We start from the raw sequence: 24,333 nt of genomic DNA, 5'->3' as shown, positions 1-24,333 counted from the left end.
GAGAAAAAATGAAATATGGCCTTTTGTAGCAACGTGGATGGAACTGGAGAGTGTGATGCTAAGTGAAATAAGCCATACAGAGAAAGACAGATACCATATGGTTTCACTCTTATGTGGATCCTGAGAAACGTAACAGAAACCCATGGGGGAGGGGAAGGAAAAAAAAAAAAAAAGAGGTTAGAGTGGGAGAGAGCCAAAGCATAAGAGACTGTTAAAAAACTGAGAACAAACTGAGGGCTGATGGGGGGTGGGAGGGAGGGCAGGGTGGGTGATGGGTATTGAGGAGGGCACCTTTTGGGATGAGCACTGGGTGTTGTATGGAAACCAATTTGACAGTAAATTTCATATATTAAAAAATAAAAAAAAAATAAAATATAAAATAAAAAAAATAAAAACCTCTATTAGGTTTTTAGATTGTTTTTAGGTTGTTTTAGATTCGGAATAAACCGCATTATTCCAATGATTAATCTCAATAATTTCTCTCAAATTATTGCATTCCCGCCAGCAAACATTACTTTTTACCTTCATCTCACATATGATTTATGAAAATGTTATTTTTATTTTGTCACAATTACTCCATTAACCCTGTCTCCTACCAAATCCAATCTTAAATTAAAAAAAAGAAAAAATAAAAAAGAGGGAGGGGAAAAGGTCCACGTGAATAAATATACTGATTTTGAAGGCTGCCATCATGCTGATAGCTCAAGAGATTTAAATTTTTATTTAAGAGTAATAAAGATGTCATTGTTTTCACTACTTTTTTCTATCTCCATTTCCAATGCTATATAGCCTGTTCATCTTCCAGCACAAGAGCTCTCATTGTTTTGAATGTAAAGCATCTATGAGCTAAATGATGTTTTTTTTCCCCCCGTAAATCAACTCCTGCTCTCAAGTATGATAGTCTTTGTCCTTTGATTCATTATTTTTATATAATATGTAAGATATTCAAGATAGGTCATCTATTATCTAAAAAGGAGACAGCTCCTGCCTTTACATAGTATGAGATATTCTTGGTCTGTTTAAGGCTCTTAAGGAAGAAAGCCAGTATTTGGAAGGCCTGATCTCATTACAGTCCCTGGAGACACATATCCCATCCCAGATGATAGTAAGCTCTCTTCTGGCAATCTGGCTTTGGACGAGGAAGACATCTTCAGGATTGTTTCATCTGAGGGACTGAAGGTGGCTAATGAGGCCAGTCCAAGATGGGGGATGCACTGTTGTAATTCTGGCACATATTTCTTGCACAATGAGTAGTGTGGGGTTATCTGGGTACCGTATCTGTGGAGACTGATTTTCTATCTCCTGCACCTTCATTAATCAAAATGGAATGCAGCCTCGTGTGTAATAGTCAGCATAGTTAACATACTTCTCCGAAAAAAAAAATCACTCTGAAAACTTCTCAGATGAAATGTATATTTGTTTCTCCTAATGAAATTCCAGCAAGCTCTAATTTAACATTCTTTATGTATACAAGAAATTCAATAATTTGGTTGCCAGATAACTCAGAAAAGTAATTTTTGAAATTTTCTAATGTGTCTGAAATAAATGTTTCTAATGTTCTTTAAAGTGAGATGATTATGAACTACTTAAAACTACTATTTTGAATGTTATTCATTTTTTTCACACATACATATAAAAAATTCCTTAAGTTTACTTTTTTGTTTTATTACAGTATAACTTAGAAATTGTGCAAATGAACAGCTGAGATTAGTCATGTCAAAATTTTATTATGCAATTAGCAATTAGAGTAGTCTTACAGTCTGGCTAGGAATTATTTTTATTTCTGCACCACTAAACAAATACATTCTTGTTTATTGAATTTATACTCTAACATTTTTAAAGTAACTTTTAGAATTTTTTTTAACTTTAGGAAAAGTAGATGAGGACCTGATTCTGTTTCTAACTTATGTCATTAACTGGCTCTGTGGCCAAGCTGACGTGGAGGAACTCAGGTTGTTGAATATTTCTGGGCCTCTTTCCTTACCAGCCAATCACCTCTGAGAATCTTCCTGCTACTCCATTCTGTGACATGAGCTATGCCAACTAATAATAAGCTAAATTAACTGTTAACTTACGGATTGTTCATAACAGTGAGGGGAAATTAAGCCTGCTGGAGATCCAATTATTTTAAGAAATGGAGCATGTGTGTACTGATGCAAATAATGCCTGTGTGCTACCAAGGCCAGCTCCCCACACCCCTTCCAGTACTTAGCAATTACAGATGTGAATGCATGCTTCCACACTGTATTTGTTTCTCTTATCCTGAAGGTTGTTCCTTCGGCTTACTTAAATTTGCAGCAATTCTTATAAGCTGTCTGCTTAATTAACATCTTCAGTTTGGGAACTGAAATTGTGGAGACAGTTTGGAGTTCCCCACAATGATCTTTTATTATAATAAATGATACTCATTGAACATATTTTCTCTTCACTTAAGTGTTATTTCATTTGTCCTCACAAAAATATGCATCAGGAATATGCTACCTCCACTTTACAGATGCAAAATCTGAGGCTTACAGGAGCCTCATAATTTGTATACAGTTAGTTGTATACAGTTAGTGCCTGTATACAGGCAGAGCTGGGATTCAGTTGTAAATCTGGGTCATCAAAAATCCATGTGCTACAGATAGCTCATTGTTATATGCCAGTTGCAAATTACTTTTCTACCCATCAAACAAAGACTTTGGGACACTGAAAATAAATTCTCTTAAACATATACAGCTCCTTAGCAGATCAAAGAAGAATAAAATTTTATGGTTATAAAGGATCCTAGTAATTGGGCAGTCCAATTTTTCATGTTACAAATTCAAACATGCATTTAGAACCTAAAAAGAGAAAGAGAGATATGCTCTCCAGGTACATATACTTTGCTTTTCCTAATAACTTCTCCAGGACAAGAATTGAGCAGGTCTTTTGTGCAGACTGATGGTTTCCAGAGATGGCCTCACATGAGTATCATCTACGGAGCGTTTACAATTGTTTGTTTCTGGGTCCCATTTCCAACCGATCAGATCAGATCTCTGGAGATCTGGCATCCACAATTTTAAATCCTCTCCAGGTGATCCACATGTGCATCTAGGCTTGAGAAATACTGCTATGAATGAACCACTCACAACTTAGAAGAAGATTTGGAGACTGTAGATAACCTGTCCCAAGTCAAGGGATTAGTCAATACCATGCTCATGTATGAAATGATTAGGCATATAGAATGTCTTGGCTCTTGAAGTTGAGACAACACTTCACTGACATACTCGGGAAAATTCTAGGTGAATTTAAAAAGGACGCTAACATTCCAGGTGAATTTTAAAAAGACATTAGCTTGTATCGGTTAAGCAAAAGAATACATTCCGTTTTACAGGTGGCTAACACACAGGCCTCAAACCTGACAGCAGCATATCAGAACTATCTGGGGATATTTTTTTTTAAATTTTTTTTTAACGTTTATTTATTTTTGAGACAGAGAGAGACAGAGCATGAACGGGGGAGGGTCAGAGAGAGAGGGAGACACAGAATCTGAAACAGACTCCAGGCTCTGAGCGGTCAGCACAGAGCCTGACGCGGGGCTCGAACTCATGGACTGTGAGATTGTGACCTGAGCCGAAGTCGGCCGCTTAACTGACTGAGCCACCCAGGCACCCCTCTGGGGATATTTTGAAAATACAGATTCCAGCTCCCATCTCAGACCAGATAATCAGAAACTGTATATTATTTATAGTTTTCAAAATGATTCTTATGCAACTGATCCAAGAAGTTCCAGTGACATAGGTGTGTTGAGAAATGCTGACTGCTGACTGGCTTAGGATGGCTTATAAACTATAGCACGGAGCAGAATAACTTAGGAAAAGGATCAAAAGCATGCAATTTTTTTTTTTTAACTTATTTAAAGAGATTCCAATTACATGAGCAAGATCAAGGAATCAGTATTGTTCATAAATAACCTCTGGCGATTCTAGGTCTGTTGACCCAGGAACCAGACTTTTCAGTAACACTGAAAAGGCAGCTGGCATTGGAGAGGTTCTTTTTAAATTATTTTTTTACAATATTTTCAAAGTAGATCAAATGAAAAATATATAGTAACTATGAGTTAAGAGTAACTAAATTGTTTAGATATAGTCAATCTGGCTTCCTCAAATATCCGCTCCCTGTTTTATTGTCATCTGGGGATTTGCAATGTGCCTTCCTCTGCCTCCCTGAAATTTTTGCATTGATAAAAAGTTTTAGATTATTGTAATAAGAATGTGGGTGATATAGAAAAATCTATAATATTTTAAAATAATGCTCGTTAAATGGTTGCTTTTCTATGGGCAGTTAAGGTCTTAGTGGGTAGTGAGTACATGAATTGCAAAAGATGAGGTAGAGAATGAAGGGGAAGTTAGTTAAAGGAAGAAGTTTAGTTAATTGAGCACTTTCTGTATTCCAAGCATTGGATTAAGTTTTTCCATATATTAGTTTAGATAATCAATTTTATACTTTAAATGCCTATTTAGAGAAATAAGAGGGAAATCCGTTTGAAACATTTACTTCCAAAAAATTATATGGTCATTGGAATTTCATTTGCAAACATATGCATATATCAGTTTAGATCTTAGATGAGAGAATAACTGTGCCAGAAGGAACGTGGCAAACAACAAGGTCCAGAAAAGTTAGGTGGCTTTCTCAGAACTATAGTTTGTTGAACCTATAACCCAGTGTAGCATTGTTCATATTTCTGGTTTAGTAGGCTCTCTCTCATTTTTGTTCTGTTACCTGCTGTGTATAATGTTTATGAATATGGATGCATTCAACATGAATTTCTCAGAGGGAGACCACTTTGGATAGTAGTTGAGCTTGCCCATTTGCAAAATGCTACAAAATCTTTAGATGAGAGACAACCTGAAAAGAATATCATCTGAATTGACTGATGTTTGCAATACAAATGAGTGCAGTTAGGGAGGAAGGAAACCGGATTTCTCTCCGTGCATAGTTTGGTAATAAATACATGCCCTTCACAGTGCTTGCATTTACATTCTCCTCAAATACCAGGTGTCTTTCCTATTAGAAACAGTTGGCATTAACATTTGAATATAATGTTAACATGTTTCCAATCCTTTTAAATCTTTCTTGAGATGTTACTTCTTTTGGGGTGCTAGAATGCAATAAGATTGGAAGAACATAAAGCCTTCCTTTGCATCCAAGCAGTAAACTGAACAATGAAATAAATATCATATACAACCTCTAACTGATGTCAATAAGCTGGAACAGTTATCACACATAAAAAAATTCTGCATGATCCCCAAAACAATTTCCTTATTCATTGAACAAATATTTGCCTCCTTTGTTTTAGGCACTGTGCTTATCTTTTAGATCCTGAAGTTTGCATATCTAACAGTTTGGTTGGAATTAATTCATTAAGAAGTTCCTCTAAATGAGGTCAGAGTTCAAGGGAACTCAAAGATATGGGTAAGCACAAAGTCATAATGAAAGGACCCAAATCTTGTTTTGGTAATATTACTTCATGCAAAGACATTTTCTAGGTGATTACCTTAAGACTCATGGAATCTAGTTTGAAAATAGGCATGCAAAAAGATATTAATAGTATAGTTTCCTATTCTTTCCATATTTAACCTCCAATTGGAGGCAAGAATGTAAAGCCGCAGCAAATAATTCTTAAATATTCTGTCACTTCACACCTCAAGTCCTCTAAGCTTTCTAAGGCCTCACAACAGAAAACATTTCTGCACATTCTAGGATTATCAGGACTTATGTAGTACATGCACAAATTTTAGCTGATATTGGTTTCCCACTAGGATAACTTTTTTTTTCCTGTTGCTGTTTCATATTGTAAAATTTATGGCTGTCATAGAATATGACTGTCATGTCTTTTTTCAGAGTATAATACTGCTGGGTATGAAGAATTCATTATACATTCTTACTGCAAATACCTATAATGATTACTATTTATATATTCTTACCAGTAAGTCTTTCAATAATTAACATTTAAATATTCAGACCATTGAAAGTAACAGATTTTTGATATTTTGGAATAAAACTTTTTAAATGGTTTATTCTCTTTTTATATCCACAGTTTATCCTCTGGCATAATTATTTGTTTCTATAACCAATGGCAAGTTAATTTTGTTGAATCAATATCTTTCACCATGAGATATCCTTTAAAAGAGTTACAATCCACAGGATTTATTTAAAAAGTGTCTGAGAACCATATACCATCGTGAGGGTTGCATTTCACTTAACATGTGGTGAAAGCCCATTTCCTTCTGTCCAAGCACAACTCCTAAAATATTTAAGACAGAAAGAATGCTAACAAGTTTGATATCTTATTTACTGTGTACTTTTTCAAAAGTCAAAGTGCTTCCACATAGAGTGTACCATTCCACAGGCCCTAATTATACCAATAAGGCATTCACATTTTTAGGAGTTGCAACATACTTCTTTTGTTAGGTGAGAATTCGAAGAAAAGAATATAGAATTAAAAGATGCAGCACCTTTGCATTCCAATCTTGGCCATGGCAGTAGCTGCGTGTGTGTGTGTGTGTGTGTGTGTGTGTGTGTGTGATATGTGTGTGTGAACATGTTTCTTTCATAAATATTATCTCTGGATCTGATTTACTCATAAGTAGAATAAAGGAATTGGTGTGTAAACATTGCTATAATGCCATCTAGCCCTAAAACCTATGGATAAATGGGCCCATAACGGATGGGGTAAGTTGACTCGTTCATTTTGGCACTTCAAATTCAGAAAAGTTAAACTTCTGGGAGTCGGTAACAGGTTTTCAATAGACAGATGTGCCAGTTAGTCACTTGGTGTTATTACCTTGGCTTGGGTCACATTATCAACAGGTGATCATAGACAGTCTACAAAAGAGACCAAATTCATAGTTGACAAGAGAGGCGATGTGTTCAGGTTTATCAGTTCTTTGAAATCATGAGCACCCACCATAACAAAGATGGGTTGTCATGACGATGAATGCATTTCTGCTTTTGAAGAAGCAGATGCTTGCTAAACTTGTTAGCCAGTCATCCTGTTTTGATCCCTATGCTTTTTACAGGCCCAAAAGATGACAAAGTAAGTGTAAATATATGAATTAGACTGTTTTAACATGATGAAATAAATGTGGGTGGAGATCTGTTCTTATGTAAGCGGGCATCCACACAAACATACTATTTCTTGATGCAGTGTGGTTAGAAGAGATAATATGGAGGGAAGCAAAACTGGATCAAATGAGTAAACAAAGTTTGCAGCTCAGAAATACGTCAAATCCCTAAGCAACTGGGGAAATTTGCTACCTCATTTTCATTAAATCAGCAGTGACTCAAATCAACTCCATTGAGAGTAGTATGTGCATAAACATAGGCTCAAAGAAAGCTTCTGTGTATCCCTCCACTGAATTGTAAGCTCCTATAGGGCATCCTATTGCTCATCTTTATCTCTGGTTAGGGTGTTGCCTGACACAAAAGACCTGTTCAACATGGGTAAGAAATGAACTTGAGGATCAAACATTTCTCCATCTAATGCAGGAATCTTCCTCTGTTCCAATCCTTCTAGTGTTCCAGAGAGCCCATTCCTACACAAGGGAGTCTGGAGTACTTACTGAACTGAAGTTTGCCTCTATCTGACTTTCATTTGATGTAGAAGATTGTGGATTTGTGTTCAACTGCTAATGTTGACATGTAGCAGGACAATTAGAATTAGATCCAAATGGATGTCATCAGAACATCCCAATTCTTTTGTTGGGTTTTTGGCCTGAACGGAATAGAGTCATTAAAGAGTCTTTTGGGAAATGCTTTCCTTAACATCCCATCTTTTCTCACCTACTAATAATTTCCGCTTATATCCAGTCCTTAACCTTACAGAGGAAAAATGCTGTATAGCAACTGGAGGTTCAGGGATGAATTTTTCCAAAAACTTAGAGTAATGACAAATTTATTTTTGTTCTGTAAAGCCCTCATAGCCATGGTCATGTGTGCTGTATACGAATAATTACTAAAATGAAATATAAAACATCATCTCCAGTTAATATTTCTAGGCTAGAACTGTTACTCCATGGAAACAAACAAAAATTTCCCATGACTTTCAATGACATTCATTGATTCATTCAATAAATATGCATTGAGATCTTACTCCGTGTTAGCATTGTGTTTTCTATAGATCCCCCCTTTTTTTATGTTTAACATCTTACATTTACAACTTAATGATAATTTTACTTAAGTTATTTTAAATGATATTTTAAAAGATATTTTAAGTGTTTTGTCTATGTGACTGTCTGTATGGCAAATAGAAACTTTTAAATATTGGGGCTAGGGAAAAAATATGGTAAATTGATATGTTATCAAAATTGTACATAAATGTACCATGTAAATATGATTTTTATCTATACACATCCTTTTCCTTTGTTATTTGGGGAAATTGTTTGCTTTATTATAATAATGAGTGTTAGGACTGGGAAGAGAACTGTCTTAGATATTCTTAAGTGTTGTCAGGATTATTTCCCAGGTTCTAAAAGTCCCCCCAAATTGGATATGTAAAAATACTTGAATAATTTAACTTAAGATCATGAGAACAGGTAGCTGCATTTGCAAGACAGCTTAATGAAAATAAATGAGAAGTCTACTAGTTTCCTGAATAAAACAGTTCTGCTTCACTCTCTTTCTTATTCATTATATGAATAATTTTTCCTTCACAAAAAATGTGGTAAACAGGTAAAAAATAGATCAAATAGAGGCAGTTATACACTTTGTTCACTTCAAAGTCAAAGAGGTTAGATCTCCATTACCAATGCTTTTCCTTTGTTACATTATGCAAAGTTGGAACTAGAAATTATGATATTTAGTGAAAATATTTCATATTTTAAGTGTGCATCTTCATTTCCCAAAAAGATTAAACAGCTGACCATTGTAGAAACAACAATCATATCACAAACTTACATTACAAACAACTACCAAAATGTGGAAAACAATGTTTACAAATGGTAGCAAAGAATAAATTAACTTTCAGTGCACATAATTAGGTATATACAGGATAATTTAAAACCAAAGGGAGTGATTGCTAATGCTGAGCTCTCAAAAATCTCCATCAAAATATACATGTTACCCAAGAGAGAGTGATAAAAATAAATTGTGACACAAAAGCAGAATGTTGTCTCTCTTCTTATCCTCAAAACTTGGATGATAGCTCATCAAAATAATTTCTCCAAGTGTGCAAATGATGGAAAACTTTAATTCCAAAACCATTTCTCTAAATTACCCACAGATTTATATTCTTGATGCCTTTTCACATGATCACAAGCCAAGCATGCATGTGATTCCCAAAATCGTGGAAGGTTTACTGTGAAATCCTTCCTCCAGTTAAAGTAACTAAGGTATAACTTATTGTTTTTGTCAACTTCTTTCAGATATTTTGCGAGCTCACTGGGAGAGTTATAATCTTCCACATGAATGAATGAATCTGCTGGAATATAATTCTCATAATTTTCCCTAGACGGCCCCAGAACAACAGGGACAGAGCCGGCTAGAAAAGCATTGTAGAGCTTTTCTGTGATGTAATCTTTGTGGATTGAGTTTTCAAAAGACAGATAAAATTTGCAAGTAGATATGGTAGGAATCAAATTTTTATCATTCACATACTCTCCAAATGCTTGCCCGTATGTATGGATTTCAATGCTTTTGCTCAGCTCATTGTAATACTTGACCCTCGCATGCTCAGGATTCCAGTTACTTACAACCCAGCACACTAACTTCTCTTTGCTTGGCACTTCAAACACGAAGGGGTTTGTGCTCACCGTCAAGAAGCCATAAGGCACTTGGATATCTGAGTCACGGCGGTAAGTCAGAGTCAAGTTGAACAGGTGCTCAATGCCACTCTTCTGGGGCGTGTGGGTTGGTGATTCCAAATTCATCCAAATCCATTTCTGGAAGGGTGGCCTAGCCTGCTGAGGTAAGTTAGTCAGATCCCAACTGATGTCTCGGTGATGGATCAGAACCGCATGAGATTTGTTGTATAGGGAACGGTCTGTGGTAAGATGGCATCCTTGGATGTTGAACATTGTTTGGCAAGATGTAAGGTCAAAGGTCTGCCCAAATGGCCACACCCAAATCAGGATAGTAGTTTCATTAAAATAATCAGTTTTGGTGGAGAAGAAGTTTTTCATTTTCAGCACTGAGCTGGCTGACTCCATTGGACTGAAGATCCAGCTGTTGGTGGGCTTGATGTAAATGAGCAGACATGCCATGAAACAACCCAGGATAATGCAGACAATTAAAAATGGACGGAGAATTCCTTTGGATGCTGATGTCATAATTTTTTCTGTGAAACAGAAGAGAAAGATAGGGAGGGGTAGTGACAAAATGTTAACCATAATTGGAGATCAACAAGTGGTACATCTCAGAATACACTTAATCACAAAATCCATTGCCTTTTCCTTTTTCAGTGTTATTAAACCACTGAGAGAATTAGAGCTTTTGTTAAGCCAAGAAACTGCTTTTAAAAGGAAGTTTCCCCTGAACTCTAAAAATAATAAATCAGAATTTGTTATAAAAGTACCAGTATGGGGCGCCTGGGTGGCTCAGTCGGTTGAGCGTCTGACTTCGGCTCAGGTCGCGATCTCACGGTTAGTGAGTTCGAGCCCGGCGTCGGGCTCTGGGCTGATGGCTCAGAGTCTGGAGCCTGCTTCCGATTCTGTGTCTCCCTCTCTCTCTGCCCCTCCCCTATTCATGCTCTGTCTCTCTGTCTCAAAAATAAATAAACGTTAAAAAAATAAAATAAAATAAAATAAAAGTACCAGCATATCTTCAAGCTGAGTTACATTTTCCTCAATGCCATCCTTCCCTGTTATATTTTTATTTGCGTCTACACAAATGACATAACAAAGACTGTCACCACCGAAGGTATGACTAAAATCTTTAGTACTTTGACACCACATCAGATTTGTGAACATTCCCTAGTTAATATCACTTATTCACTAGTGTGCTTTTAGAGATTGTGATACAACTTTGTAGTTCAGATGGAATTCTTGGCATGTTATCTTCACCGTCCAAAGTGAGTCACAAGTCATCCTGTAAAAAATAGCAACTTTTGGTTTGATATCCGCTTTTTTACTTTGTTTCATTTTGTCTTTTATTTAAGTACACTGACAACAAAAATTTGATAAATTAAAACTTCTTGTTTAACTTTAAACATTTACTTTTTCTTACCATTTTTCCTGTTTACTTTTAGTAATCTGTTAGTACACCCAGGATCTACTAGGCATTCTCACTTACATGGTATTGGGTCATTAAAACAAGCTTTTTTTTTTTTTTTTTTTTTTAGCATTAAAATGTCATTAGTTAATAAAGATAAATGGATTCTCAAAATATATTCCACGGAGAACAGCATTGATCTTGTGAATCATAGTAGATTGAAACTAAAAAGATGAATCAAAGCTTTTTAAAAACTTTTTTAAATACAAGAATCTTCAAGGTGTTTCCTCTTTGACATTCACGTCTTATGAATATGAACACAAAGATAAGATATGTAATATGTTTACAAAACTGTCTTTTGATCAAATTCTTACTGATCCTCGGAAACTCATTATTCTTCTCACCAAAATAATGTGGCCTAACGATTTCAGATTCACTAAAATATTTTGAAATCTTGATCAAAACTAGTGTAGAAACATTAGATGTGGCCTTGTGTGCATGCCTGGCACCAGGGCAGCTGGGAGCCTCTCCTGGGGAGGGGGAGGGGGAGGGACAGGTTTTGATTCCCACCATGGCTATCACACAGTTTCAGTTATTTAAAGTTTGCACTTGCCCGACAACACTATTTTCATTCCTAAAGAGATTAATATGTGGATCTGGCAGTGGATGGAAGTTAAGTGGAGACCAAACAACTTTGCCAACTGCACTTGACTATTCGTCGGTTCCTAAACAGACAGATGTTGAGGAGTGGACGTCCTGGGATGAAGATACACCCACAAGTGTAGATTGAAGGAGGGAATGGGGATGTGATGACACAACAAAATACTGCGGAACAACTGGAACCTGACTATTTTCAAGACATGACACCAACTATAAGGAAAACGCAGAATCATTACTAAGAAGAGAGAACCATTACATTTTGGCCTCCCAGATGGTAGCACAGGTTTCTCTAGTAGATTAACAGCTACACAATATGTGCCTTTTATTCGTCAGTCTCCTGAATTAGGCAACTTGGATACCTGGCAGGAAAATACCAACGCATGGGAAGGAGAAGAAGATGCAGCCTGGCAAGCAGAAGAAGTTCTGAGGCAGCATAAGATGGCAGACAGAGAAAATAAAGGAAGAAAATGGAAAAGGAGGCACAGTGGCTGATGAAGAAGGAACAACACAAAATTGGCGCGAAGCTTTCATAACAAGTGCTCTTCACATGTCATAGTGCCAGGAGGAGAAATATGAGCTCCCCAACTCAAGCAACATTTCGAGGGATTTAAGAGTATTTTCAAGAGTACAAAAACACAGTGTTTGATTTTAATGCATTCATCAGACCATCTAGGACACTAGGATTCTCTCAGAGTACCTCGAGATCTCAGTGATTGAGACTCAAAGGAAAGAAAAAGACCCCTTTCTTCAACATGCTCCAAGTGTAAGGCAATTGTTTGCTGTAGAGAAAATATTACAAATGGAATACACCAGTATCTCTTCTAGCTAGTGTTTCTAACTAAATAAATGGGTGTAGGGGTGCCTGGATGGCTCAGTGGGTTAAGTGGCCGACTTTGGCTCAGGTCATGATCTGATGTCACGCATTTCATGAATTTGAGCCCCATATTGGGCTCCATGCTGACAGCTCAGAGCCTGGAGCCTGCTTTAGATTCTGTGTCTATCGCTCTCTCCCCCTTCCCCACTTGTATTCTGTCTGTCTGTCTGTCTCTCTCTCCAAAATAAATAAACATTAAAAAATTTTAAATAAATGGGTGTAAATAGTTTTATGGTAGGAAAGAAGTCTGTGATGCTTTCCTTTGCTATGCGTAATGATAAAATAAATAATTTTAAATATTCTTTTGTTTCCATGGTTATCTGACTTAAATCAGACAAACTGGAGGGCTTTCTTTATTTTTGTTGGCAGAAGCTGGTATTGGTATACATTTCCTCTAATTTGAACTGGAATTGTTTATGTTTAATATGACATTAATGGATTTGATGACTTTGGTTTTTAAGAAAATGACACTAAATGCAATAATTCTATTTATCATATTTTATACATCACTGTTTTCCTTTAGGTGGTATTGTAATGCTGTACATAGTTGTAATTTATATTGTAGGTATAAATTAAAAATCAGCAAAGTGACAAATTTGATTTGTATTATTAGAACTTGTGAGGTTTTTTAAAATTTTTTTTTTTCAACGTTTTTTATTTATTTTTGGGACAGAGAGAGACAGAGCATGAACGGGGGAGGGGCAGAGAGAGAGGGAGACACAGAATCAGAAGCAGGCTCCAGGCTCCGAGCCATCAGCCCAGAGCCTGACGCGGGGCTCGAACTCACGGACCGCGAGATCGTGACCTGGCTGAAGTCGGACGCTTAACCGACTGCGCCACCCAGGCGCCCCAGGAACTTGTGAGGTTTTTTAAAAAATTTTTTAATGTTTGTTTATTTTCAAGAGAGAGACAGAGTGAAAGCAGGGTAGGGGCAGAGAGACAGGGAGACACAGAATCTGCAGCAGGCTCCAGGCTCTGAGCTGTCAGCACAGAGCCCTACACTGGGCTCAAACTCACGGACGGTGACATCATGAGCTGAGATGAAATCGGATGCTTAATCAATGAGCCACCCAGGTGCCCCTAACTTGTGAGTTTTAAAAACTAGTATTGGGTGATGGGCATTGAGGAGAGCACTTGTTGGGATGAGCACTGAGTGTTGTATGTAAGCCAATTTGACAATAAATTATATTAAAAAAATAAAAAAAATAAAAACTAGTATTAGTAGTTTTTCCCTTTTGTCATAGATTTTAAGATGTTACAGTGTTTTAAATAGCTTAGTCCCTCCCACACAAAACTCATTGATTTACAAATGCAGAAAGTCTTCCGTTCCAATATTTCAAAGCTTTTAGATGATTTCTGTATCAATTTTATATATCTGTCATAATGCAGTTTACCATGTTGTTGGCTAAGATAATATTATTGATTCATTAAATTTTCAACTGAGATAGGAATAATATTTTTATTTTTGGGTGTTGACTGGCTTCAAAATTGTTTCAAGGAAAAAGATATATACTGTGTTCACAGGAAAGAAATAGATTTGATAGTTTAAAATCCTATTATTTTTCTCCACAATTAAAATACATCCAGACTGATTTTCTATGGCTTTAGAATTTGTTAAGGAGTTTTACTTTCATAAAAGTTGTCCAAAATTAACATTCTGTGGGTTTTTTAAATGTTACAGGTACTCTAAACTATAGCTCAAATGTTTGAATTAAAATATTTCATAAAATCACAGACTATACAGTGAGATCACCCTAAGTCCTTATCCTAAACTCCCAGACTAAATGTGATTGAAAAACCAGTTGAAATTTAACTTTGGTAAAAAGCTGCTTTTTGCAGTCCGAAGCCACACTGTCAGTCATTATGTTTATTAGAGTTTCTGCCAAAATACTCCCAATTAAATAGAATAGACTTGAATTTTTAGTAATAAATGTATCTCTTCCCTTATTTATATTTATTTATTTTTAGTCATGGGAATGCTACATGATTTCTCTAAATTTGGGGTTCATTAAAGGGTAACCTCTCCTTTAGTACAATAAATTTTACTGCTTTTCCCAAATAGTTGACAAGTATTGAAGTCTGCTTTGGTTATGCCTTTCATGGGTGTGGGATTTTACTTTCTTGTTTGTTCTTGATTTTTGTTTAATTAGAAGTAAAAATTGGTTAGGAATTATAGTTTGTTTGATTAATTAGAGGCTTTTCTCATGGAAAGAATAAGTAACAATACTGGGGGAAAAAAAGAAACACTAGATGTTTCCTTCCAGAAAAAAAGGGAGAAATTGTTCTTTATTTAATTACCTAAATTTATGTGAACATTTAAAAAAATCACATTTTTTTATACAGCTTTTTTTGAAAGCATATGACATTTGCTATGTAGTAAAGCTTGATTTTGTGCATCCAAAGATTCTGGATATTATACTTTGGAGCACTCCTAGGACAAATTTTGGAATCAAAGACTGAGACTTACCATCAAAGTTAGCTATCCAGTCAGTAACAAAAGGAAAATAAGTTTCTACCAACTATGTCCAGAAGCTATTTTTAAATGTTTATTTTTATGTATTATTTTTGTCATTTAAAAATTTGTTGCTTTAGGTATATTTCTTACAAATAGCATATACTTGGATTTGTTTTTTGTTTGGTTCCATTTTTGAGGTATAATTAACATATAATATTATATTAACTCCAGGTGTACAACATAATAATATACAGTTGACCCTTAAACCACACAGGTTTGAATTGCACAAGTTCACTTCTATGCAGATTTTTTTACAGTACTGTAAGTGCATTTTTCTCTTCCTTGTGATTTTCTTAATAATATTTTTTTCCCTCTAACTTACTTTATTGTAAAAATACAGTATATAATACATATAACATACAAAATATGTGTTAGTCTACTATGTTATCAATAAGGCTTATAGTCAACTGCAGGCTATTAGTAGTTAAGCTTTTGGGGAGTCAAAAATTATATGTGGATTTTCAACACCCGTAACTCCTGCATTGTTCAAGGTCAACTGTACAATGAAATGAGCACCACATATATCCCACATATATATACCTTTTTTTTCTTGTGTTGAGAACTTTTAAGATCTACTCTTTTAGCAACTTTCAAATATATGATACAGTATTATTTACTATAGTCACCATGCTATACCTTACATCCCCAGGAAATCTGTACCTTTTTTTTAAAATTTAAATTCAAGTTACAGTGTTGTCATGGCTTCAGGAATAGAACCCAGTAATTCATCTCTTACATGTGACACCCAGTGCTCATCCCAACAAGTTCCCTCCACAATGCCTGTCACCACCCATTTAACCCATTCCCCCACCAACTTACCCTCCAGCAACCCTCAGTTTGTCCTCTGTATTTAAAAGTCTCCTATGGTTTGCCTCCCTCTGTATTATCTTATTTTTCCTTCCCTTGTGTTTCTCAAATTCCACATGAGTGAAAACATATGATATCTGTCTTTTCTCTGACTTATAAATGTTTCATTTATTTGGTGAGAAAGAGCATGAGTGGGGGAAGGGCAGAGAGAGGGAAAGAGAGAGAATCCCAAGCTCAACATGGAGCCCAATGCAGGGCTCAGTTTCAGGACTGAGAACATGACTTGAGCCAAAATCAAGAGTTGGATGCTCAATGGACTGAACTACCCAGGTGCCCCCAGAAACTATTAATTAACCCCTGAGTTAAAGAGATAACCAGAAAGGAATATGAATGAAATTTCAACTCTTTATAACTAAATGACATGGTACTACATGTCAAATTTTGTGGAATGTACTTAAAATACTACTTTAAAGGAAATTACCAGGTTTGCACAGTTTTGGGGAAATTAATAAATTGGTCAACTGAATAAAGTGGACAAAGAAAAATGATCCAAAGCTAAATAAATAAGAAGTAAAAAATTAAGATAGGGATTGAAATTAAAATCGAGAGCAGAAATTTGAGGTGATTACTAACATCACATTAACTATGTGAGATGATGAATGTTAAGTGAACTTATTGTAGTAATAGTTTTGCAATATCTACATATATCAAATTATTATGTTGTATACCTTAAACTCATAAAGCGTTGTATGTCAATTATAACTCAATAAAACTGGAAAAAATACTAAGATGAACCCCAGGCAAGAATAATTAAGAAAAAAGAAATTCAATTTATTTTATATTTTTTAAGAAGTTCATTTTAAATATCAAAAAGAGTAAATGATTCTTGATGTAACATAAAAAAATAAGAAATGACTATATTGAGTAATTTTACATTCATGAAATTGAAAAACTGATGAAATGAATGGTTATATATCTACACAAATAGAAAAATAAGAAAAATGCCAATTTTAATAAGAAATTCTTATTAAACAAATAGCAGTTAGAAAAGTGGAATTGATAAGTGGTAACTGAAAACAAACAGCAGACCTAGATGATTTGTAGGAGTGATATCAACATTTCAATGACTAGAGAATACTACTGTCATTTATTAAAAAAAAATCTAATAAACAGAAAAATAAGCAAAGAAGCTTAACTCATTATATGAAGCCAATTATTACCCTATTACCAAAAGAAAATATAAAAAGTTAAAAAAAGTATTTCATTTATGAACACAGATGTAAAAATACAAACATTTTGCAATAAAGATTATTAAAAATATATTATGACAATTCAAGAATAGGTTTTTGTAGGTTCATGTACATTTGATCCCACTTTATAAATTTAAAAATTTGGACAATCTTTGGATTTTTTCTAGATCTTGGGATCTACAGACTGAGAAAATTTACTGGAAGAAGGATCTCCTCTTTAATGGAGTAATACTAACCTTTAATATCCATGATTGGACTCAGCAATTAGGTTTTTTTCCTCCTATGGCACCAATGTTTAATGGTGTTTAGAAATGTTCTCATTGAAAGTTTCCTTAAATGCTTTCTGAATCGAAATGCATTGGCAAAAACTGCATAAGTGATATCAATTCATTATGATCAGGTTACAACTTTAATAGTCTCCATTTAATAAATGCTCACTCTCAGTTAGGCCTTGTGCCAAGCACTTTCCACACATCATTTCCTTTAATCTTCATAGAATCTCTAGCAAGAAGGTCTTTTATCATTTCTTCACAGATGAGAAAACTGAGGGCCAGAGATATGACTAACTAGCTTAACCATTGCGTTCTGCTCTTTCTTGCCTTCCACAATCTTCTTTGAATAATACAAACATCAGTAGTCTGTTGAGATGCACTTAGCACCTCAAGTTTCATTGTCTTGATTTCTCTGGCCTCTATCTTTTACTCCATAATTGAGGAGTACTTATCTATGCATTAAATTTAGAGCAATTTCCCTTAACAAGAAACCTGACACTTATATGAAACTTATTAGTGTCAAAGATTGATCTTAGCACTGACGTTAACATACATACATAAACACACTTATCCTCACTGTAATCCCATTTTATTGATAAAGAAACTGAGTCCTCTAATGGTTAAGAAACTTGCTCAGGGTCACCCAGTTCATATGTGGCAGAGCACACTGTCAAACAACCCAGGCCACCTGGTTCCTGTTGGGGCATGATCACTATATTTTATGTTTACTGATTCTTCAGGTTGCAGCCAGAGAATGTAATTATCTTGACAATACCAGAAAGTAAACTCTATGAAAGACTTTGTTTCATAGAAAGTAAACTCTATGAAAGACTAAGTGCTGTATATGTTGCATGAACAAATGGGTGGATTTCTGAGTCCCTACTATGTGCAAGATAAAATTCTTAGTAACTAGATAAACAAAAATGAACCAAGTGTGACTGAAGAAATATATACGTAGTTGCTGTCTTTGTGAGTTTAACAAGTAAACCTTTAGAGAATAATTACCATTACAGTTACATACAGGTATTTTACCACTAAATGAGCAAAATCTCCCAGTTTTGCTTCTCTTCATCACGTGTCAAAGTTGGCATCTATCTAGTACTCTTTAATTCCCATGACTCTTTTCTTGGCCAAATGAGAAAAAAAAAATTGGTCACTAGGCAGAAGCAATGTTCCTTTCACTGTGTGCCTTTCTGTGTTCTGCTTCCTGGACGTTTTGTATTGAAGTTCTTCTTGTTAACTCTCTGCATACCTCTCACCTCAGCTTTTCATTGCTGTCGGGGTCAATTACTGAATAGTAGGGGCAGTTATTTAGTGACCCCTGCTTTGTACAGAAACTGTCAGAAAAGTTTGCCTCTTGGAACCACCATACTGACATCTCCTTGACAGGAACCTTTTCACCTACTCCTCATAACTAAAATTCAGTTGGATCCCAACACATCTTGAATTGCTAATCAATACAACCTATTTTTAAAGCACCCACAGCAGTGTTACTTTTGCTCTCACCTGAGATACCAACACATTTATAGCATTAAGCAAATTATAACAATAAATCATGTAGTTAAAACTTTTCAATTATTTTTAATAGTCTCCAGTACTATTGAAGAATATAATTTAGAGGCATTGGCATTAAAAATTAACACAATCTTTGGTAAAAGTACAACTTGATGGGCCTTGGTGTGCCTATGATTCTGTTTTCCATCATGAAACTACCTTCATTCACATTTGTAGGAATGCTCTACTGAGTGATAAAGAATGGAAGAGAGCTTGGAATAGAAAAGGTTCAAGTTTGATTCTCAAGTCATAAATATACTTCAAGGTATTGGGAGAGAAATGTGAACCAAAGAGAACAGGAGCCTTCTTCAAGAAATAGTAGTTCCTTTTGTGTGTGTGTGTGTGTGTGTGTGTGTGTGTTGAATCCTTATTTCAAATGGAAAGAAACAAGTGTATATTTAAAATCGAATTCAATACCTGCCTAAAACCTAAAAGAACAGTTGGGTTTGTCACTTGCCACTTGGGATTTATTCCTACATTGCAGCCACCCCCTAATTCTTCAACCCACCTCTGGCTCATGCTTGCAGGCATGTGGGGTTGGAAGAGAATTTCCCTCATGCCCTTAGGAGTTCTTGAGTCAATATGTTTGACAATCACGTATTCCCTATTTGTTGTGTGGGTGCATAATTAAATGATTCCTGATACAGTAAAACTTTTCATCCTTGGCAAAAATGTGTAAAGGAACAGAACTTTGGATCCACTTAAGGATCTTCAGATCAAGCCAGACCAACCCCAAAGACAAGAAATGAATCATTAAAAAATTCAGTGGATAAAGTTAGAAATAGTTAAAGGAAAAAAATTGACTGTCACCCATTGTGACTTATTCCCTGTTAAATAAAATAAAATTTGCAAAGTGCTTCTGATAATGCCTGGACCAGGAAAAGCACTATGTAAGTGTTTGCTATTATATTATTACTCTTTGTTATAGTCAAGAATCCGAGCTCTTACCATAGCTGAAATTCTTTTGGAATTATAGATCCCTTCTTATTTCTATGTAAATTATTACCACTTCTTTTCTTTTCTTTTCTTCTTTTCTTTTCTTTTCTTTTCTTTTCTTTCTTTTCTTTTTTAAAGTTTATTTATTTATTTTGAAAGAAAGGGTGAGAGAAAGAATCCCAAGCAGGCTCTTGCTGTCAGACGTGGGACTCAAACTCATGAATTGTGAGATCATGACCTGAGCCAAAACCAAGAGTCTGATGCCCAATCTACTGAGCCACCCAGGAGCCCCAAATTATTACCATTTCTAACCACACACACACACACACACACACACACACATGCACACACACATACACATGCAGAATTTCCTCTAAGTTCAAAACATAACTCATTATTAATAACATCTGGATAAATACGTAATATAAAGATTTATAAACAGGGTCTTTCACTTGTTCATGGTATCACCCTTTATACAAAAGATTACTCTATAAGCATATTATAATTAAAGGATTCTATAGCAGATATATGAAAATGAAAATAATTACTGCTATTTTAAAATTTCTTGTGAGTTTCTTTTAACATGATTTGAGAAGCTGTACAAGTATAGGCAGAGTTATTTTCCTGTTTACATTTTCTCACTCTCTGGATCGCCTCCCTTCTTCTGATAAAATGCCCCTATTTCCTACTGGGATATTACCTCTCCTCTCCTGTGTGCAATCTTTGGGACTACAGAGAGTGATATTTCCCCCTTTCCTAGCCAATGTTGAGCAGAGGATCCAGATCATTCAAACTCTTTTTCTGGGACTTTGAAACTTGAAAGGAAGGGTCAGGAGGGAAAAATCTTGGGGCTGATTAATCACAGTGGGGTTTCCTTATAAGACAATTAAGTAAAGTCTACTAATTGCCTCCAAGTTGCTGCTTGGGGTGCCGCCTTCCTGGGCTTCCTTCTTCTGGCATTCCTTTAGCTCTAAGAGCTAGTCCATAAACTTGCAATAATTTCCTCTTTGTGTATGTCTATTATAATTGTTTTCAGTGCTTGAAACAAATCCAAACAAACAACCGCAACAAAACCAAAGCAAGCAAGCAAGCCAACAAAACCCCAACTAATTATCTTCTCTCCTCTTTTTTTAATTCCTGCAGGACATGAAGTATATTACTTGATTCTTTCAAAATATGTCCATAATTATTTGGATTAAAAAAAACCCATATATAAATTCTTAAAACATCAAACATATCTCTTCACTTTAAGTTAAGCCATAGACCCCACCCAGAATTAAAGTATTGTGGTATCTAATTGGGCTATTACTGACCTGTTTGGTCAGGCTCAAAGAACAATTTGTTCTCCACATAATCATCATGGGGTTTAGTGTCCTGATACTCATATGGATTCTGCAAAAGTCTTCTGAATACTACACTGAATGTTTATCATTTAAATTGCACGGTTTTATTTTTGGGAGTTGTCTTCGTTATTGTTTTATTTTGCTTCTATTGCTTCCTATGACTTTTAGGCTAAGATCCTTCACAAGAATAAAAATATGCCTCATACTTTCTATACTATATACCAGATTATATTCTGCCTCGAAGCACTGTAAAACTTTATATATTCATCACTTCACTTTCAAAGATTCCCTTGACACTTCACATTCCGCTGAACCTTTCTCATGGGCATTCCTGCTCTGAGTTCCCACAATTTCCCCCATTAGAATCTGAGCCAAATGCCTCCTGTCTTTGGGAGAGATGCCATTTACTTTTTGGCAAGAAGACACAGGTTGATGATCTCTGGAATGCTATCAAATTTGTGTTTGTGAACCTTTCTCAAAGACCTTTGGATATTATCTCTGCTATTTCCATGGGTGAGCCTCTTTTATTTCCTCCAAACACTGGAAAAGCTACCACCAAAATATGCCAGATTTTGGTCCCAATGCTTTTCCTGAATATTCCTCAGAATGCACTCTAGCACATACTAGGATTCCCTGACTTATTTCTACAGTGTTTTCATCTTTAGGGATATTACTCCAAAATGCTCAGAAATGTCTTTCTTTTCGCCCCCTTTCATTTCTGTTTTACACGTTTGTTTGGCCAACTGCCATTTTTCCGGCATTGCAAATTTCTTCATCTTGAGTGGTTTCTACATTCACTCTCTTTGAAATTTCTTTCCAATTCAGGGATGAACCTTTTTTAGTTTGATCTTTTATCTGCTCTCTTCTCTTTCTACTTGTAATCACTAGTTCTCAGTCACTGTCTTTATTCATCTTAGAAGCTCTATTTACCTGCTTTTGCTGCAGCTAAAGCAATCAGATCTGACACTGAGCCCAAGCATCACTTGGCTCACGTGGTACCTTCCCAGAGGGAATACCATAGACAGGGCCAACGGTGTTTGCTGGCATTTTCCCAGAACATGCTTTCTGGTGTTCCTTGGGGCCAATGGTCTTTTATAATTTGGCTGGCAGCACCAGTGCTATGATTATTGTCAGGTTTTAGCCCCAAACAGCCAGCCAGGGAAGGTCAAGAGAGCCTTTACAAAAATCCCAAACTCTCATTTTGGGCTGATATATTACTATGCGTTCCCAACTCTGAAGATGAGACTTTTTTCCTTATAGATGACAAAGTAGAGTGATTAACCCAGTAGATTTTTCCTTACATCTCCCTGTCTTTTAAATGTATACCCTACCCAGTACCAATGATGTCTCCTAATTGTTCCTTAGATTAGTTGACTTCTTTCTAATTCCCTAGGTCCAAAATCTATCACCTGACATTGCTTTTCAGCAGTACATCTGGCACTCAATTTTGATCAGTTCAATTTATTCACAATGCAGTAGAGCAATGTTTGTGAAAGTGTGGTCCCCAGACCAGGTGCAACAGCATCAACATCACCTGGGATCTTGTAGGGAAGGCAATTCTCCCACCCGACCCCAGATATAAGGAATCAGAAACTGGGGTGAGGTCCAGCAATCCATTCTAAAAAGCCCTCTAAGTGATTTCTAAAATACACTAAGGTTTGAGAATCCCTGAGTCGAGTCATCTTTTCAAACCACAGATCACATTGTTTCAGGTCCTTCAATGAATTACAATTACTTTTAAGATAAAGCAAAAGTGTCTAACTGTAGATTAAACAGTCCTGGGTGATGGGAAACCTGCCTCTGTTCCAACTCAGGCTCCCTTCTGCACTCCCTCCATGGCCACGGTTGGCCCTCGTGCACAGATGGGGACACTCGCTGCACCAGCTCCTCCCTCTCCCTGGAATAGCTTCTCTTCTCTCTTTGTTGATTTCCTCCTTTTCACTTTTCATCCCTCAGCTCCCCTGGCAGTTTTTTGTTGAAGGATTCCTGAGGACCTCCCAATACCGATCCCCACAGTAAACCAAAGGCCAAGTACATGTCTCATCGTCCCATGTGTCACTTTTGCAAAGCACTGACCACAATAGCAGGTATACATATATTTGTGTACTTGATTGGTGTTATTGCCTCTGTTTGACTGTAACTAGGCTCATACAACAGACGATGGGTGTTTTTCTTCAGGATTCAATCCCTAGTGCCTAGTCAAACCTGATATACCTTTGCTTTCAACCAATGTTTTTTGAGTGACCAAATAGTTAACAATTACTGAACACTTGTAATGTTCCAGGCACCAGGCTAAGACATTCATATAGATTTTTATCACTTTATTTTCAGGAAAATCATATTTGTTTTTCTTCATTAAAAAAATACGTATCAGGGTGCCTCAGTGGCTCAGTCAGTTGAGCATCTGACTTTGGCTCAGGTCATGATCTCACAGTCTGTGAATTCGAGCTCTGCATTGGGTTCTGTGCTCACAGCTCAGAGCCTAGAGCCTGTTTTGGATTCTGTGTCTCCTTCTCTCTGTGCCCCTCCCCTGCTCGTGCTCTGTCTCTCCCTCTCTCAAAATAAATAAATATTAATTTTTTTAATAAAATAAAAAAAATACATATCACTTTCTATATGCCAAGCATGGTTCTAAGCACTTAACAAATATTAATTCTTTCAGATCCATAATGACAAGATAAAATACACACTATAATTATATTCATTTTATAGACCAGGAAGCTGATGCACCTCTATTTGTCTCCTATCACACAGTAGATAATAAATCAAGATATGGACTTTAGTGGCTTGACTCCAAAACTCTAAAAACACATGTTGAAAATTGAGAATTCCAGCTTATAATTGAAAAGAATTCTATGAATTATGGGATTTAAAATTTATTTTATCACATGTATTTCTCTGAAGTCATTGTTCATTAGAACAAACTAGATTACCAACACTTCATTTCTACTCT

At 35.9% G+C, this 24,333-nt stretch overlaps 1 protein-coding gene and 1 pseudogene across 6 annotated transcripts in view; one reads left to right on the top strand and one right to left on the bottom strand.

Annotated features, from left to right (window-relative positions):
• The window catches only part of FUT9 (fucosyltransferase 9), a 215,337-nt gene that overhangs the window by 3,659 nt on the left and 187,345 nt on the right, over positions 1 to 24,333 (bottom strand). For all 6 annotated transcript variants that reach the window (XM_058734740.1, XM_058734737.1, XM_058734741.1 and 3 more), the window contains 2 exons: positions 3,634 to 10,297; positions 397 to 3,399 (listed from right to left, as the gene is read on the bottom strand). In XM_058734740.1, the coding sequence (XP_058590723.1) occupies positions 9,210 to 10,289 (1,080 nt within the window). In that variant the 5' untranslated portion in view covers positions 10,290 to 10,297 and the 3' untranslated portion in view covers positions 397 to 3,399; positions 3,634 to 9,209. The remainder of the gene's footprint in view (positions 1 to 396; positions 3,400 to 3,633; positions 10,298 to 24,333) is intronic.
• On the top strand, positions 11,721 to 12,452 carry LOC131514572 (receptor-binding cancer antigen expressed on SiSo cells-like; annotated as a pseudogene).

The sequence above is a fragment of the Neofelis nebulosa genome, chromosome 6, assembly GCF_028018385.1.
Source record: "Neofelis nebulosa isolate mNeoNeb1 chromosome 6, mNeoNeb1.pri, whole genome shotgun sequence".
Taxonomy (NCBI): Eukaryota; Metazoa; Chordata; class Mammalia; order Carnivora; family Felidae; genus Neofelis; species Neofelis nebulosa.
The sequence above is the reverse complement of the archived record's forward strand: the minus strand, read 5'-3'. Positions and strand labels throughout refer to the sequence as shown.